Source organism: Lytechinus variegatus, chromosome 16 (assembly GCF_018143015.1).
Source record: "Lytechinus variegatus isolate NC3 chromosome 16, Lvar_3.0, whole genome shotgun sequence".
NCBI classification, from domain to species: Eukaryota; Metazoa; Echinodermata; class Echinoidea; order Temnopleuroida; family Toxopneustidae; genus Lytechinus; species Lytechinus variegatus.
In genome coordinates, this window is record NC_054755.1 from 14,058,278 (window position 1) to 14,073,478 (window position 15,201).

A 15,201-nucleotide genomic window follows, 5' to 3' on the forward strand; every position below is an offset into this window, starting at 1 on the left:
ATATGAAACTAAATCGAGTAAATAGGACGGGGCAATTTTATAAAAACAGTTGTCAGTATTGTCAGTATATTGTCAGTAATTGTCAGTATATCATCGAGGATCTAGATCTGGTACAGTTACATTAACTGAACTTTGCGAATCTTGAAATCTACGTTGAAAAATGTTCACACCGAAGATTCCTAACACAGATAAGCGCACGTGGGTTAGATGTGATATCTCCTTGGTGGGACAATGTATAATTATTATTGCTTGGAGCGTCGGGCCCGACGCCCTACCCGAATCCTGTGCTTATTTTCTGATTTCTCAGCAATTACACAATTTCTTCCAGAATACTTTGGCACATGCGTTTTATTGATACAAATAGACACTTTGGTGGTCATTTCATTGGAATCTGTACGAACTCATTTTGATATCGTTACCAAAACTAGCATTTACCTTTGAATGACATACAAGCATTAAGTTTAAATTAAATCTAAAATAACACAACTATAATATTTATATTAAATCAAAGTTAACACCGCTTTTTAAAATTCGGAGTTAAAAGTTAAAATTCTAGATTGTTTCTTAAATATTGGAAAAGATGTTATAGTTTGCGTATTCTGGGGTAAACTGTTCCATAGATTTGAACCATAAAAAAGGCAACGATTTCTTGTAATACCCTGTTCGAGGTGTTTTGATTTTTAATGGGCAAGAATGTGCATATCGAGTTTGAAAGTTAAAATCACGATAAACAATAATTTCCTTTAAATATGTTGAAAATAAAACATTAATTAATTTAAACATGATGAGGTAGGTCTGATATTGTTGTCTTAGTAAAGCTTAATTGGGTACGAAGAACATTATAAGGTATTGAAAAATCAGCATTAAAAATCAAACGAGCATACTTGTTTTGGAGTTTTTGTATTTTCTTAATATTGCACTTATTAGTTCTGCCCCAAATAACGATACCGTAATCAATGTGACGAGATTAATGCATTATATAACATGATTAAAATATTTTGCGGAATATTGTGCTTTATCTGTCTGATACAACCAATTAAATCTTCGTAAATACTTTTTCAATATGTTTGTTCCATGAAAAACAATCATCAAGAACAACACCTAAATATTTTAATTCATGAACCTGTTCGATGATTTATTTTGTATATTTTATAATCAAATTAGCATTTTTAATTTTCCTTTTTGACCCAATCAACATACTTTTGCATTTCTTTAAATTCAATTCTAAGTTATTAGATTCTACCCAGTTACATATATCTTGGTAAATTCTTTTTGGAGTAATTTATTCTGATTTATTTATTATGCGAGTCCGTTCATTCATGTTTCATAAATAAACAGAGAGTGCAAGAAAAAGTGAGGGGGTGAAGAACTTGACCATCATAGAGAAAGAAACAGAGATTTATTTGGAGGGGGACAGTGGCGTACCGTGGGTCACGGCATTGGGGGGGGGCACCAGTAAAAATTTTGAGTCACCAAGTGAGCGCGCGAAGCGCGCTCAGTTGCTAATTATGCTGACCTAATAGAGATGTTTTAAGGACAGTGTCATTAAACGGATATGTATGTCACTGATCACTTAATGCGAGCGCGAAGCGCGAGCTGAATTTTTTTATATTCAGATCTAAAAGGGGAAATTATAAGCAAATTTTTGTAATCATGATATGTACCTGTTTTGTTAAACAAACAATGCGAGCGCGAAGCGCGAGCTGAAATTTTTTGTATATATTGATTCCAATCAGACATTTTAAGGACTATATTTTAGGAGTATACATATCTCACCATAGTATTCTAATGCGAGTGCCAAGCGCTTGTTGATTTTGTTAGAATTATATGCATCCGAACACATAAAGCAATTGTCATTGTAATCATGATTAAAATGCGCATCTCACTAATCAAATATTGCGAGCGCGAAGCGCGAGCTAAAAATTTAGGAAATTCAGACCTGAAGAGGGACATTTTAAGGCTTTTTTGTAGGAATTCACGACGACCCTACGTATTCCATTAACCAAATGAAGCGAGCGCGAAGCGCGAGCTGAAATTTTTGTATATATTGACCCCAAACATGGATATTTTAAGGACTATTTTTAAAAGAATCCATTAAGAGTACACATATCTCACCATAGTTATCTAATGCGAGTGCCAAGCGCATGCTGATTTTGTTAGAATTACACCTAAAGACATACTTATTGTAGTCATTGTAGTCATGATTATCATACGCATCTCACTAGTCATATATTGCGAGCGCGAGCTGAAAAATTTGGAAATTCACACCTGAAGAGGGACATTCTAAAGCTTGTTTGTAGGAATTCACGTAGACCACTAACCAAATGATGCAAGCGCAAGCTGAAATCTTTGATATTTAGATTTAAAAAATTGACATTTTAAGGACTGATTTTAGGAAATCATGAAGAGCAGACATATTATCTCACTAATCCACTTATGCGAACGTAAGCACGGTCGGGAAATGTTTTATATCAAGACCTTAAAATGATATGTCACTACATAAAACAATAATAATTCGAAGTGCGAGGAGATATATTTGGTGTATATTGACTTGAATACGGGAGGCTTTAGTACAACAGGATTATATGTCTCGTTATACAGACAATGCGAGTATAAGGAACAATGAAGACATAGGCCCTGAGAAAATTATGTTTCATAAAGTTATATATATTTTTTTCATTTTTATGTAATATAACATAACATAATTATAATATAATATAACATAATTAACAATAATTTCTTCCTTCCCACTATGTTTCTTTCACTTTCTCCCTCTTTTCTTTTTTTGCCCGTTTTTTTTTTGGCCAGCCGATTGGGGGGGGGGGCACGTGCCCCCCGTAGTTACGCCACTGGAGGGGGATGACGAGGACTTTACGGAAGAGAGAGGGAGATAGTAGACTTGTTAACTGCAAAAAAGGGGTGAACGCTGCATTTTTTAGTACAAATATCCCACTTGGCACAAATGTTCCTTGAGTCAAAAGAAAAAGATTCATCCAAAGAGACACGCTGTATCTATGCAAATAAACAAGTAATTTGCATAAATTTGCATATTATGTCGATATGTAAAAACAAGTAATTCAGAATATATATTTCACCAGAACTTTTCTAAAATTGGAAATAAAGACTTAGGGTAAGACAGGGAAGAAAATTGTCATAAAATAATTGGGATGTCCTTGTTTATTATTACCTAATTGACATAAATTATGCAAATTATAATTTTAAACAGAGTATTTTTTCAAGAATCCTGAACTGTTTTATAAATAACAGCAATTAATACAAAATGTCAACATTCTACATGAAAGAGAATATATTAGCGAAAACATCGATATGCTTCATGACAGTACTAGTGTCTTAATTTGCTTAGAAAGAGGGCAAATATGTCAAAATGTATGAAGTGATATTGCGCTAAAACGAGACCAAACAACCTCTATGTCACAGTCACACTCACGAATCGGACAATAAAGCGATCAATGGTATGTCTTTCGAGATAACACAACTCAACACAATAGCTTCCATCGGCTTCTCGTATCGCTTTTGTTGGTGTGTCTGCCACACCGTAATCTGTGCTATATACGGGCAAAATGCATTTCGGTATCGGTAAAACACTATTAAGTTTGTTTCTAATTTGTTTCTCTTGGAAAATATACAGGAGACATTGCTTTGCTGGTTACTGCTTAAATGAAGCTCTGGCACATGAATCATGACGAATGTACCCCACCTCAATCCATATTTTGATATTGTTAAAATATATGTCTTTTGGAGACCCCGAAGTGGCAAAACTGCATTCCCCGCGGCATTCCCGCTACTTTCCAAAACCAGTTTGACTTGTATTATCGACTTGGAAAAGACAGATGTATGAGACATCAGTTAACATGATTCCTGAAGATAGTTTTTTTTTTTATTTAAACCTACGTTCACGGGAGCCCTCCGAATTTACTCCATCCCCTCTCTGTATTTCGACACTAAATAAAAAAATATATCGTGTTTAAAAGCCACCGGCAAGGCAAATTGCGTTTTTGGTATAATAACGTCGGCCTTATGCCAAAAGGGCCTTAACCCGATTTTAGGGGTTCTGAATATTTTATAATAAATTTAACACATTTCATGTAAAACTTAATAACTTAACACGTTTATCGAAATTGGCTTCAAAAGCAAAAAAAACGACCACAAACTTTTGATTATTGGAGAGGCCAAAACCTTTAAACGCCATTATCTCGGAATGGCCAAAAGCAGTTAAGGCCCTTTTGGCATAAGGCCGACGCAAGCAACTTTTATATCTATATTTCATATTTATCTTTATTAATATTATTATTATTGTTCTGCAGTTTGTAATAGTGCTCTAGCACAGTAAAGGCTATAACCCATCAGGAGCATGCCTAGGATACCCTTTTCCCTTTTGGTTTTATGTATTCAAAAATAGTTTATTGTCTTTAGAACTCTTAAAAGATTACTTTTGTTTGTATTGATACCTTGGAATAGATTGAGGAGAAAATACTCTTCAACTGACATGTAGAGGAGCTGTGGTAAATTGAAGAACAGCCACACGGCCCTTTATTGATTCCACTCTGTGTTGAATTCAAATAATTTCAGAGCCCATTCGGAAGAAAGATACATTTCTACTACACAGAGTAAAAGCCTCTTTACTTTCTCCTCTTGAAAAAAAACATAGAAGGCATTGTTTTATATCGCATAAAATAAGTTCGTGTACATGACGGTGGCCTGTCGAAGTTGCCCAACCCTTTATTTTGTTTTGACAATATCGTCTAAATGAAGCCCTCATCTGGAAAAGGGCACTTATTAAAGGCAGCATCTACATTATATAGAGGAGGCCCTGGTACTTGGAAGCGGGGGCTGAAGCACCCGCAAGATGTGTAAAAAATGGGTAAAAATGTCAGAATTTATGAGTTTAGATTGGTCTGATATATAGACTAGCGCTAGTGCAAAACTCAATAGCAATGCATTATTTTGCATTGGATTAGTTCTTGAATTCAGACCCCTTTTGAACAGATCTTCTCTTTGCCCTCGCATCTCAATGCACCAAATATCTGAACGCAGATGCTAACCAAGCCCAAGGGTGGCGGTGGAGGGGTTTGAACGTTGGTGTGTATGTACATATTTTGGTCTTGGGGTAAAGGTGTGCAATATACATTTTTTTGCATGTGTTGGAAATTGTGTTGCCATGGTAACAGTGTATTATGGCAAAAGTAAGGTAAAAAATCTTGCAGTTAGAACCACTTCCTCTGTTTTTAACCGATTTTCATGAAATTTGGGACACACATTGGTCTTGAGGTGAAGATGTTTCCGACACATTTTTGTGTGTCTTTCAGAAATCTTGTTGCCATGGTAACAACATATTATATGGTGAAAATTGGGAAAAAACTTACAATTCAAACTGCTTCATCAGTTTTCAATCAATTCTCATGAAATTTGGCACACACATTGGTATTGAAGTAAAGATGTACTAGGCACTTTTTGTGTGTGTTTCAGAAACTGTGTTGCCATGGTAACAAAATATTATATGGCAAAATTTAGGTAAAAAACTTGTCAGAGAGTGAATTACCAGGTAGCCACATGTGATAGTCAGAAATGCAGGAAAACTCATTGTGGATCAAACTAGTTCCCCTGTGTTTAGTCAGTGCTCATAAAAGTTGGAAGAAATATTCATCTTATGGTAAAGATTCATATTAAATTCTAGATGTCTTCTCTGCATTAAAATGTGGGGTATCAATCACCTTCATTAATATTTCTCGGTTTTGGGGGAAGGGGCAGGATTAGTCCTTAAAATCTGACATCAAAATCTGACATCAAAGAAGGTTAAAGGCGATGGCCATTAGAAACATAAAAGTGATAAATACTCTTAAAAAACGCATCCCCTCAAGGGCATAGGCTGGAGGTACACTGGGTGAATGTGAAACCTTCCGCTGAGGCAGAGGAGTTCCAACACTGGCAAGCAAAACGAAATGTGTACCCCTTCTACTTTCAATTATTAGCTGATTTTCCAAGCCTTAGTTCCACCTCCCCAAGATGTGCACCCCTCCCCATACCACTTTTAGTTCTACCTCCCCATGCTCAAACCAGTATACACCTTTGCCCCTCAGGGGTCTTTGCATTTTTAAAGCTAGACATTACTCTCTTTTTTTGGGGGGGGGGGGGTCTTGGGGTCTTTATAAAATGACCTCATAAAAGTTAAAGGATTATGACTAGGAACTTAACCCCTCCCCCCCGAAAAATAGGGGGCTGATATATTTTTTGAGCAGAAAATGCCTCCCCCCCCCCTTCAAAGGTAAGAAGAGTCCTTTGCACTTCAGACCATTCATTTGAAGTTTAATGCATTCTGATTTGATAAAAAAAATGTTTACAGTACCCAATTAACCATTGTTTATTTATATTCTCCTACTCATTTTTTTTTATTCATATTCATATTCCGTTCCTTCTGTTTCTTTTTAACTTTCACATCACTCTTGATTTTAAGCTTCACCATACCATCTCGTTCTGTGTCCTGTCTCTAAGTATATTTTTTCTGACATATTTTAAAGTGTACCTTTAATCATGCAACTAATTATAGAAATATAAATATATACAAAAATCTCTGCACTTGTTTTAGAAATTCACTTGCAAATCCATGATTCAGTAACATACCATATCAAAAATATACATTGTGCACAATAGATTTTAGCCTTATATTTTCTTTCATTTAATTTTTCCAGTATATTTCTGTGATAGCACCTGCTTTATAAATCCTACATCTCCCATTGTCAAAAAAAATGAATATGATTATATATGTTTCAGTAGCAAAATTGTTGGATGCAAACTCTGACTGTCATAAAAACAAATGCAAATAATTTTCCATTGAAGTAAAGACAAACTTATAAAGGATATGACTAGAATATAATTATATGTAGAGAAACTTTTATTTCTCTACATATAATTATATTCTAGTCATATGCATTTCAGATGGTGGTAACTGCAGGAATGGGAAAACTCAGTGATATAATATAAAACTAAAATTTTCACAGAGGATTTTCGGAAAATAACTACATCCATTTCTGTCAAGCAACAGTTATTCCATTCTGAATGCTGCAACCTTTTTAATATAAATTTGATGTACCTTTACCCAAATATAATATCATGACAGTCATTTCTTAAATTCTTTAAACTAGACATTAAATATTGCGAATAGTATCGACAGTGTAGCCAAAATGGAGTTTCAAAGACTATGAAGAAAAAACATTATAAATGTCATGGTATTATATTTCGGTGTAGGTGTAAGCATTAAAAATTGAATAATTGTTGCTAGATAATAATGAATTAAAATAGCAAAGAAAAATGTACTTAGAAAGGAAGACAAAGAGGGGGGGGGGGGGAGGAAACAAAACAAGAAGGTGTGGTAAAGCTCAAAAGTGCAAGGAGTGATGACAGACAGTCAGAGTAGGAACTGAAATGAACAAAGACTGAGTAGAAGATAAATGAAATTTTTATTAATTGGACACCGGAAACATTTTTTTTTTCAAAGCAGAATGTTTGAGGCTTTAAATTAATACGCTGAAGTGTAAAGGATCCCTCCTTTTTTTTTTGGGGGGGGGGGTTAAGTTCCTAGTCGTAATAATTTCCTTTTACTCTTTATGTGGCATTTTTCTAAAGCCCATCCCCCATACAAAAAAAAATGCAAGGGGTGCTTTTTTTAAAGAGTGTTTAAGTTCCTCATGGTCATGGTCTTTAACCTTCTACATTTTTATTTTGTCAGATTTTAAGGACCTTCTCTGCCCCCCCCCCCAAAAAAAAAACCCTGTAAATATTATTGAAGGTAATTAATACCCTGCGCTATTATATGACGTTATAAAGGGGAATCAAGCCCAAATAAACTCTTGTTTTTAGAGGAAAATGAAAAATCAGACAAATGCTCATTTTTGTGAAAATTAGGTTTACCTATTCGTATTGTACATGATACTGTATACAATGGCCTATGGCGGCCATTTTGAAAATCAGGAAAATAAATATTTTGTCAAAAATTATTTTTCAAGATTTTATTTCACTCCTGCCATACAATTTCATGCATTTCACAGCCAATTGGCGGACAATTTTATGAGTTTCATGGGTAATTTGCATATTTTGGCGGCCATATTGGATTTTGCCAATTTGCGGAAAATGCTCAAGGTTACACGAGTGGCATCATTCAGATTCGTAATCAGCACCCTCGAATTGACAAGAAACCATCAAAAAATATTGTATATACAAAAAAACAAGGTTTGGTCAATTTTCTATGGGGCCTATCCTGGACTACCGTCACTCTTCGGCATGTTGAGCATCTGCTTTTAAATGCATTGAGATGTTCAAAAAGGGTCTGAATTCAAGAACTAATCCAAAGCAAAATAATGCACTGCTATTGAGTTTTGCACTAGCGCTAGTCTATATATCAGACCAATCTAAACTCATAAATTCTGACATTTTCACCCATTTTTTCACTGTTCCTGCAGCCAGATTTTTTGGAGCATACCCCATTCTTAATTCGTATACATAAACGAAGGTCTGGAGAAAAAAATCCTGCTTTTGTCCACAAGAAGGGCATTTTTGACGCTAACAGACCAGACAAGCTGGCCTTCCCTATATTGATCCGGCCGGCGGCGCGCGCATGGGCCGGGCTAGCGGCACGCATGCGCAATTTTATTTTTCTCATTGCTATTTTCTATTTTGACCATGGAGGGAAGTCTGACGTCTCTCGTCAGGGAAGTAGACAAAATTTCAATTGTCTTACCTAAAAGATACCCTAAAAGCTGGGTGGATGTTCGAAATGAGGGACATCGAAAATATGTCTACGGCGGAGAGCTACTCCATTTGGCACTGGTTGTATCACTTTCAAAGAAAAACGGTCAACCTGAGGCAGTAGAAGAAGCAGTTGATACTTGGGAGGCCCTGTCCTTTGCGTCGAGCGCTGGTTACACTACACCCGGGGACTCCCCGTGCGCCAGCAGACCCGCTTCGCTGAGTTTCTCACAACAACGTTCACAGAGCGTAGATTACCCTGATCAGTCGGGAGGTGCAGAAACCGCAGAACAAGAGCGAGATAGGGGAAAGGCAAACAGTTCTCGCGGATCAGGGCGACGTTTTTCTGAAAGTAGTGCCTTTCATACAGATAAAATAAGATGTCTTTCTTTTATGTCTGTTCCTGTCAGAGAATGGAAATACGAGAAAGCTGCCAAGTCCAAGATGATTTCGAGAAAAGTAAGTCCCCCCCCCCTTTCTCACTATTCCCCTCTCCCCTCTCACTATCCCCCTCCTCAAGAGAATTGGAAATATTATGGAAATATATACCAGGGGCCTGTTGCATGAAATGGTCTTTCGTAGAACCGTTCTACGTAAGAACGAGATATCGCTCAACTGTTTCACAAAGCCGATTTGGGCGATACGAAGAATTGTCCTTGGAAAGACACCTCCAGACATGTCCTACGTAGGCATGATCTTCTTTGCACACCGCCCGCCACCGTCGGCATTGAGAGAAAATGCGTTTACGGCAAGCCACACTGACATATCACCTTTAAACATTTTTTTAGGGGGTTGATGATGCATTTTATCTGGAATGGCGCCAAGTTATTCTTTGTGTGGGGGCTAGTTGTCATCAATTTCAGGTCGACAAGACGACCAAAAACGGATGCAATTTTAACTTCTCCGGGGGTAATGTACTTGGGCCCAAATATATATTTTTAAAATATATTTTCTTTTATTCTCCCTCCGTCCTATCCCCACCCCTTTTCCATTAAAAAGAAAATAAACTTGAACTATCGAAAAGGGCGGCACTGCACTATCTCTCTGCATGACCACTCATGCTTTCTCATTGTAGACAATTAAACAACATGAAAACAATTTTTTTAAAAGAAACTATGTACGAAAAAAAAACGTATTTATAACGTTCAGCAGAAAAAGAACAATACAAAACTAAGATGTTAAACATGCTAAATCATTTATTTATTTCTATTTCATTTTCATTATGATTATCATTTTTTATGAGATTAATTTTAATCAATGAAAATTAATTCTTTGATTTGGGATACAGTGATACAAACAAAAATCGGCAGTAAAAAAAAGGTAATTGAATTTAAGATACAGATTAGACTTATAGCTTACGAATCCATCACAATAATTACAAATGGAGATAAGTTCATCAAAGAAAAGATTATGAAAAGTCCATGCGAATAGGCGCATATTTCAAATCGTAGGGTAAGCCCCTTTTGGCTCCTATGTCATGTTAAAAGAATTGAAATGTTGAACATATATATTTTGTATATTCTTAAATATCATACCAGTAAACTTCCATGAATTAAGTGATCAACTTTAAATATGACCAATGTTTATGATCGTTGTAATTTTTAAGCATTATTTCTGTATTTTTCCATTGCGGATTGCACAACTTTTTCTATGTTTTAATTATTATTGCAAAGCACGACTTTATTCACTTGGACATGCTTGCATCAATGTTCATGTTCCTTGTCTTCGGTTACTTATCATGCAACCGAGGTATGTTTATTCTCTAAACACTCACATTTGTATTTCTTGCGATATTTCTGACAAATAAAATAAATTAATTTGATTTTTCACACGCAGCCTCTCATATTTTCCTTTTTAGTCTCATACAATCAGACACAGTTGATTTTGTTTACTCCATTCAAACCCTATTTTTACCTCAACAAATAACATATTAATGCATAATTCGAAAAATGATCACTGTATATAAGTATTCTATAAACATACAGAATATTAAACAAATAGAATGTCGAAATTACTTAGTTAAATCAATTTCTATATCGGACAAGGGTCTCTTTCGTTGAAATATCAATGAAAGGTGTCTCTAAAAGAACACCGTGTTATAAATAAGGGAAATAATGAGAATTTCGATTTTATTCAGTTATGCTTGTGAATCGTCAAAGTTTGTTTCTCTTTTTACCTCATAAAGTAAGCTCCATACATAAATTCTACAATCAGTAATAAATAAAACATCATTTGATCTCCTTTTATTGAAATAAATGAGTTTATGTAAAGTCGTAATTCCGAAATAAAAGGCTCAGGTGACGATGAAGACTAAATATTTTTTCGATACTATCGATATCAAACGATGTCGAGGACTTGGAAGACAAAATTGCCTTCGTGAAACGGAAAGCGCTGATTTGTCGCCAATCTTCCTATCTCGGAAGAATGGTCCTAGGACGTTCCTACGTATCGCTCATCTCGTCATGCAACAGGCCCCAGTACACCTGGAACATTGAACCTTCATGATGGGTAATGCTATCTTGGCATAAATAAGAACAAAAAGCCGAAAGTTCTAAAGAAAAGAACGAACATAACTTCCATGCTTCGCGTGGGAGGGAGAAAACTCCCCTCATGATATAGAGCGTTTTTTCGCACATTTCGCGTGCTCACTACCGCCCCCTAAAATGAAATCCTTCTGGACTTAGTTCCGAGAAATATTTTGGCTCTACCCCTCCCCTCAAGAAAACAGGTAGAGGACGTATTAAGATGAGCGAGAGCAGGAAAGGAGCAATTTAAAGGAACATAAGACCTTCCATGCTTCTTGCGGGGGTACACTTCCCTCTCTGCATGGGCTTCCCGTGCTCACTATTGCTTTGTGGGCGTTGTGGCGTGCGCCTGTAATCCAAGCTGTGGGGAAGTTACAAATTGATGCAGAAGTTCGAGGTTCGAGCCCTGGTCACGTCTTTCGGATGGTGACGTTAAAGGTCGGTCCCAGACGTAAATAATCATATCTGATTGATACACGTCTGACAAATTTAAAATACACACACACATTGCCCCCTAAACTGAAATCCTAGTTATCCCACTAATTCTAGACAGGATTACTGGGAAATATTTGGCTCTGCCCCCTCCCCCTCTGATAACAGACACTTGTTGCACTGCTGCAACAAGGCTAATTTAACCACTCGACCCTGATCCCGTGAGCCTTTGGTCTCGTGGGCCTTCGGTCTTGTGGGCCTTTGTTCTTGCGGGCCCTCGGTCTCACGGGCTTCCGTCTCTTGGGCTGTCACCGTTGTGACTTCAATCACACCAAGTTACAAATGAAATACTTTCAGAGAATTCTCAACTTGAATTTTTTTTCAAAAGTTGTCTTTCTGCTTCCCATGCGTAATGGCACATCTTTTCTGTCTAAAAGGTGAGGTCATATCGTCGCACGCACCACGGACCGTCCACTCTGTGCACTTTGATTCAAAAATTAGTTTTGCAGACTGGCAGACAACACATTTAAAGAAAAGCTTTTTTTAAAACCAGCAATAAGTGCACCTACAAGGAGAGTAAATTATTTATCGGTGTCTTTGTTCGATAGTTCAGGTTCCAAAGTTTCATCCTGTATCTCTATATTTTATTCAACTTAATTATTTATGCCACGGTGGGCATCGTAACAGAGAGGATGGTTCGTGGATTAGATACAGTGCGCTATCGCGCCTCGTGATTTCACCACGAACCGTCTGCTCTGTTACGATGCCCAGTGTGGCATAAATAAGTTCAAGAAAATATAAAGATAAGGGATCAAACTTTGGAACCTGAACTATCGAACAAAGACACCAGTAAATAGTTTGCTCTCCTTGTAGGTGCACTTATTGCTGGTTTTAAAAAGCTTTTCTATGTACGTTTTCTGCAAAAGTAACTTCAGCATCGAAGTGCGCAGAGAGGACGGTTCGTGGTGCGTGCGACGATATGACACCATTTTTTTGCATGATTATTCCCTGAACAAAGTTTGGAGGATCCGATACTATGGATTTAGCCTCGTCGCGCCGCCTCCGCCGCTGCCACAGAGATTTCCTTGTGAGCACTCTATTAGCTGCATTTCTTCTCCGATCATCTTCAAATTTGGCATGAAGGTCGAGTATGGTATAGCGAAGCCGCCTATTGATTTTTGTTTTGGCGGAGGTCACATGGTAAGGTCAAAGGTCATTTTCAGGTCAACGTTGAAGTTTACATGCAAGACTCTCTTATGACACAGGCTAACTCCGCAACCGTTGGTCACTTTTCAACCAAACTTGGATGGTAGCTGGATTTGGGGAACCTGCATGTTATGCTGCAGTCGGAGGTCACATGGTAAGGTCAAAGGTCATTTTCAGGTCAACGTTAAAGTTTACATGCAAGATTCTATTATGGCACATACATGTAACTCCACAACCGTAGGTCACTTTTCAACCAAACTTGGATGGTAGATGAACCTCGGGAACCTGCATGTTATGCTGGAGTCAGAGGTCACATGGTAAGGTCAAAAGTCATTTTAAGGTCAATGCTATAGTTTACATGCAAGACTCTTACTGACACCTAACTCTGCAACTGTAAGTCACTTTCAACCAAACTTGAATGGTAGATCTATGCATTTGGGGAAGCTGCATGTTATGCTGCAGTCGGAGGTCACATGGTAAGGTCAAAGGTCATTTTCTGGTCAACGTTAAAGTTTACATGCAACTGATGCAAGACTTTCTAATGACACCTACATGTAACTCTGCAACCGTAAGTTACTTTTCAACCAAACTTGGATAGTAGATGAACCTGGGGAACCTGCATGTTATGCTGCAGTCAGAGGTCACACGGTAAGGTCAAAGGTCATTTTCAGGTCAATGTTGAAGTTTACATGCAAGACTCTCTTTTTCCGCAACCGTAAGTCACTTTTCAACCACTGTAGTTGGGCTTGGGGGACCTGCATGCTAGGGTCATTGTCGCCATGATAATTGTACATGTATTTTTTTGTCAAATTTCTGTTTGAGCTCTACAGTAGTACATGTATATTGCAATGACGGATGATGTGGTGGGTTCGGGGGATACATGTGCTCGACTGCGCGACCCGCCGAGCATCTAGTTTATTTTTTATTTTGATATTTTCATCTTCAGAAGTCTTTATCCAGAAGATATAAACATGATAAAGGGTCAAGACAAGGTCAGTGAAAGGTAGAAATCAGTTCAACAAACTTTCATTGGTACAGTATCCAAAATATACTAAAAGTGGTTAGTATTAAATAGAAGTCTTATTTTCCATGGGTTCTTTATTTTGAAAAGTCTCTATCTTGAATACATTAAAGCCTGGGTCAAATGTGCTTATGTAGTATGAAATAGATAAAAAAACATAGACATTGAAAACATTCTGGGTATCATGGTATTGCAGGAATACCTTGAAACAACTTGATAAACCTTAATGCTCTTAAAATCTTATCTTCATGATGTTATAAGTGCTACCTGCTCTTTCCGTGTTTCATGAGGTAGGAATTCAATTCAAGTTCCATATATTCTCAATTTAAATAAACATTTCGTCCATTTGCTTTGTACAGATAATTATTATAGTAAACATAAATTATTTTAATGTATTGGGGTACATGTATGTGTGTACCCAAAATTGCGTAAACTTGCATTTTTGACAGAAAATTACATATGATTGACCAAAAGTATGCACGAAATCCTTAAATTTCACTTTACGAAATGCAAAAGGGCCCCAATGATAAGCTCAGAACAACACAGCACCAGAAATAATTATGTAGTCCTTGGCTCCAGAGATCAAGTTATGGTCAGAATATATCACAGCATAATGGAGACCCATAATAAGCACGCCTGCACAATGTTGCCTCTTTGTCAGAAATAATATAGCCATCACACATTAGAACTAATTGAGGAGCAATTGGAGCCCAACTTATATCATCCTCAATCCTTACTTCAATATCTTATTCGTATGTTCATCCAAATGAAATGTTAGGCATCTTTCTTACGAGCTGGGAGCTCTGATAAATCGATGTGATTATTCTGTTAACATAGTATCACACTTATGCTCCAATACATTGCAATAATTTCTCTTAATTGAAATATTCTGTACGAAGCAAATGCTTCTTTACATCATCAAAGACTAGTAAATTGAAAATGCATTTAACATGAATAAAAAAAAACGCAAAGAGCTCTTTTCACTTATTACATCATGAAGATGATAAAATTTCAATGGTTTGTCAAGTGGTTTCAATGTATTCCTGCAATACCATGATACCACACTGAATGTATCTGACGTCTATCTTTGTTGATCTATTTCATTCCTAAATACCCGGTAAGCACATTTGAGCCAGGCTTCATATATTTCTTAGATAGAGACTTTTCAATATAAAGAACCAACGAAAAATAAGACTTCTACAATTCTTACCGCTTTTAGTGTAGTTTGGATACCAATGAAAGTTTGTTGACCTTTGC

The 15,201-nt window shown here is 36.8% G+C and overlaps 1 protein-coding gene across 2 annotated transcripts in view; it reads left to right on the top strand.

Moving 5' to 3' along the window:
- The first annotated feature begins 8,677 nt into the window (after positions 1-8,677).
- The window catches only part of LOC121429445 (trafficking protein particle complex subunit 14-like), an 80,302-nt gene continuing 73,778 nt past the window's right edge, over positions 8,678-15,201 (top strand). For both annotated transcript variants that reach the window (XM_041626447.1, XM_041626448.1), the window contains exon 1: positions 8,678-9,219. In XM_041626447.1, coding sequence (XP_041482381.1) covers positions 8,695-9,219 — 525 coding nt within the window. In that variant the 5' untranslated portion in view covers positions 8,678-8,694. The remainder of the gene's footprint in view (positions 9,220-15,201) is intronic.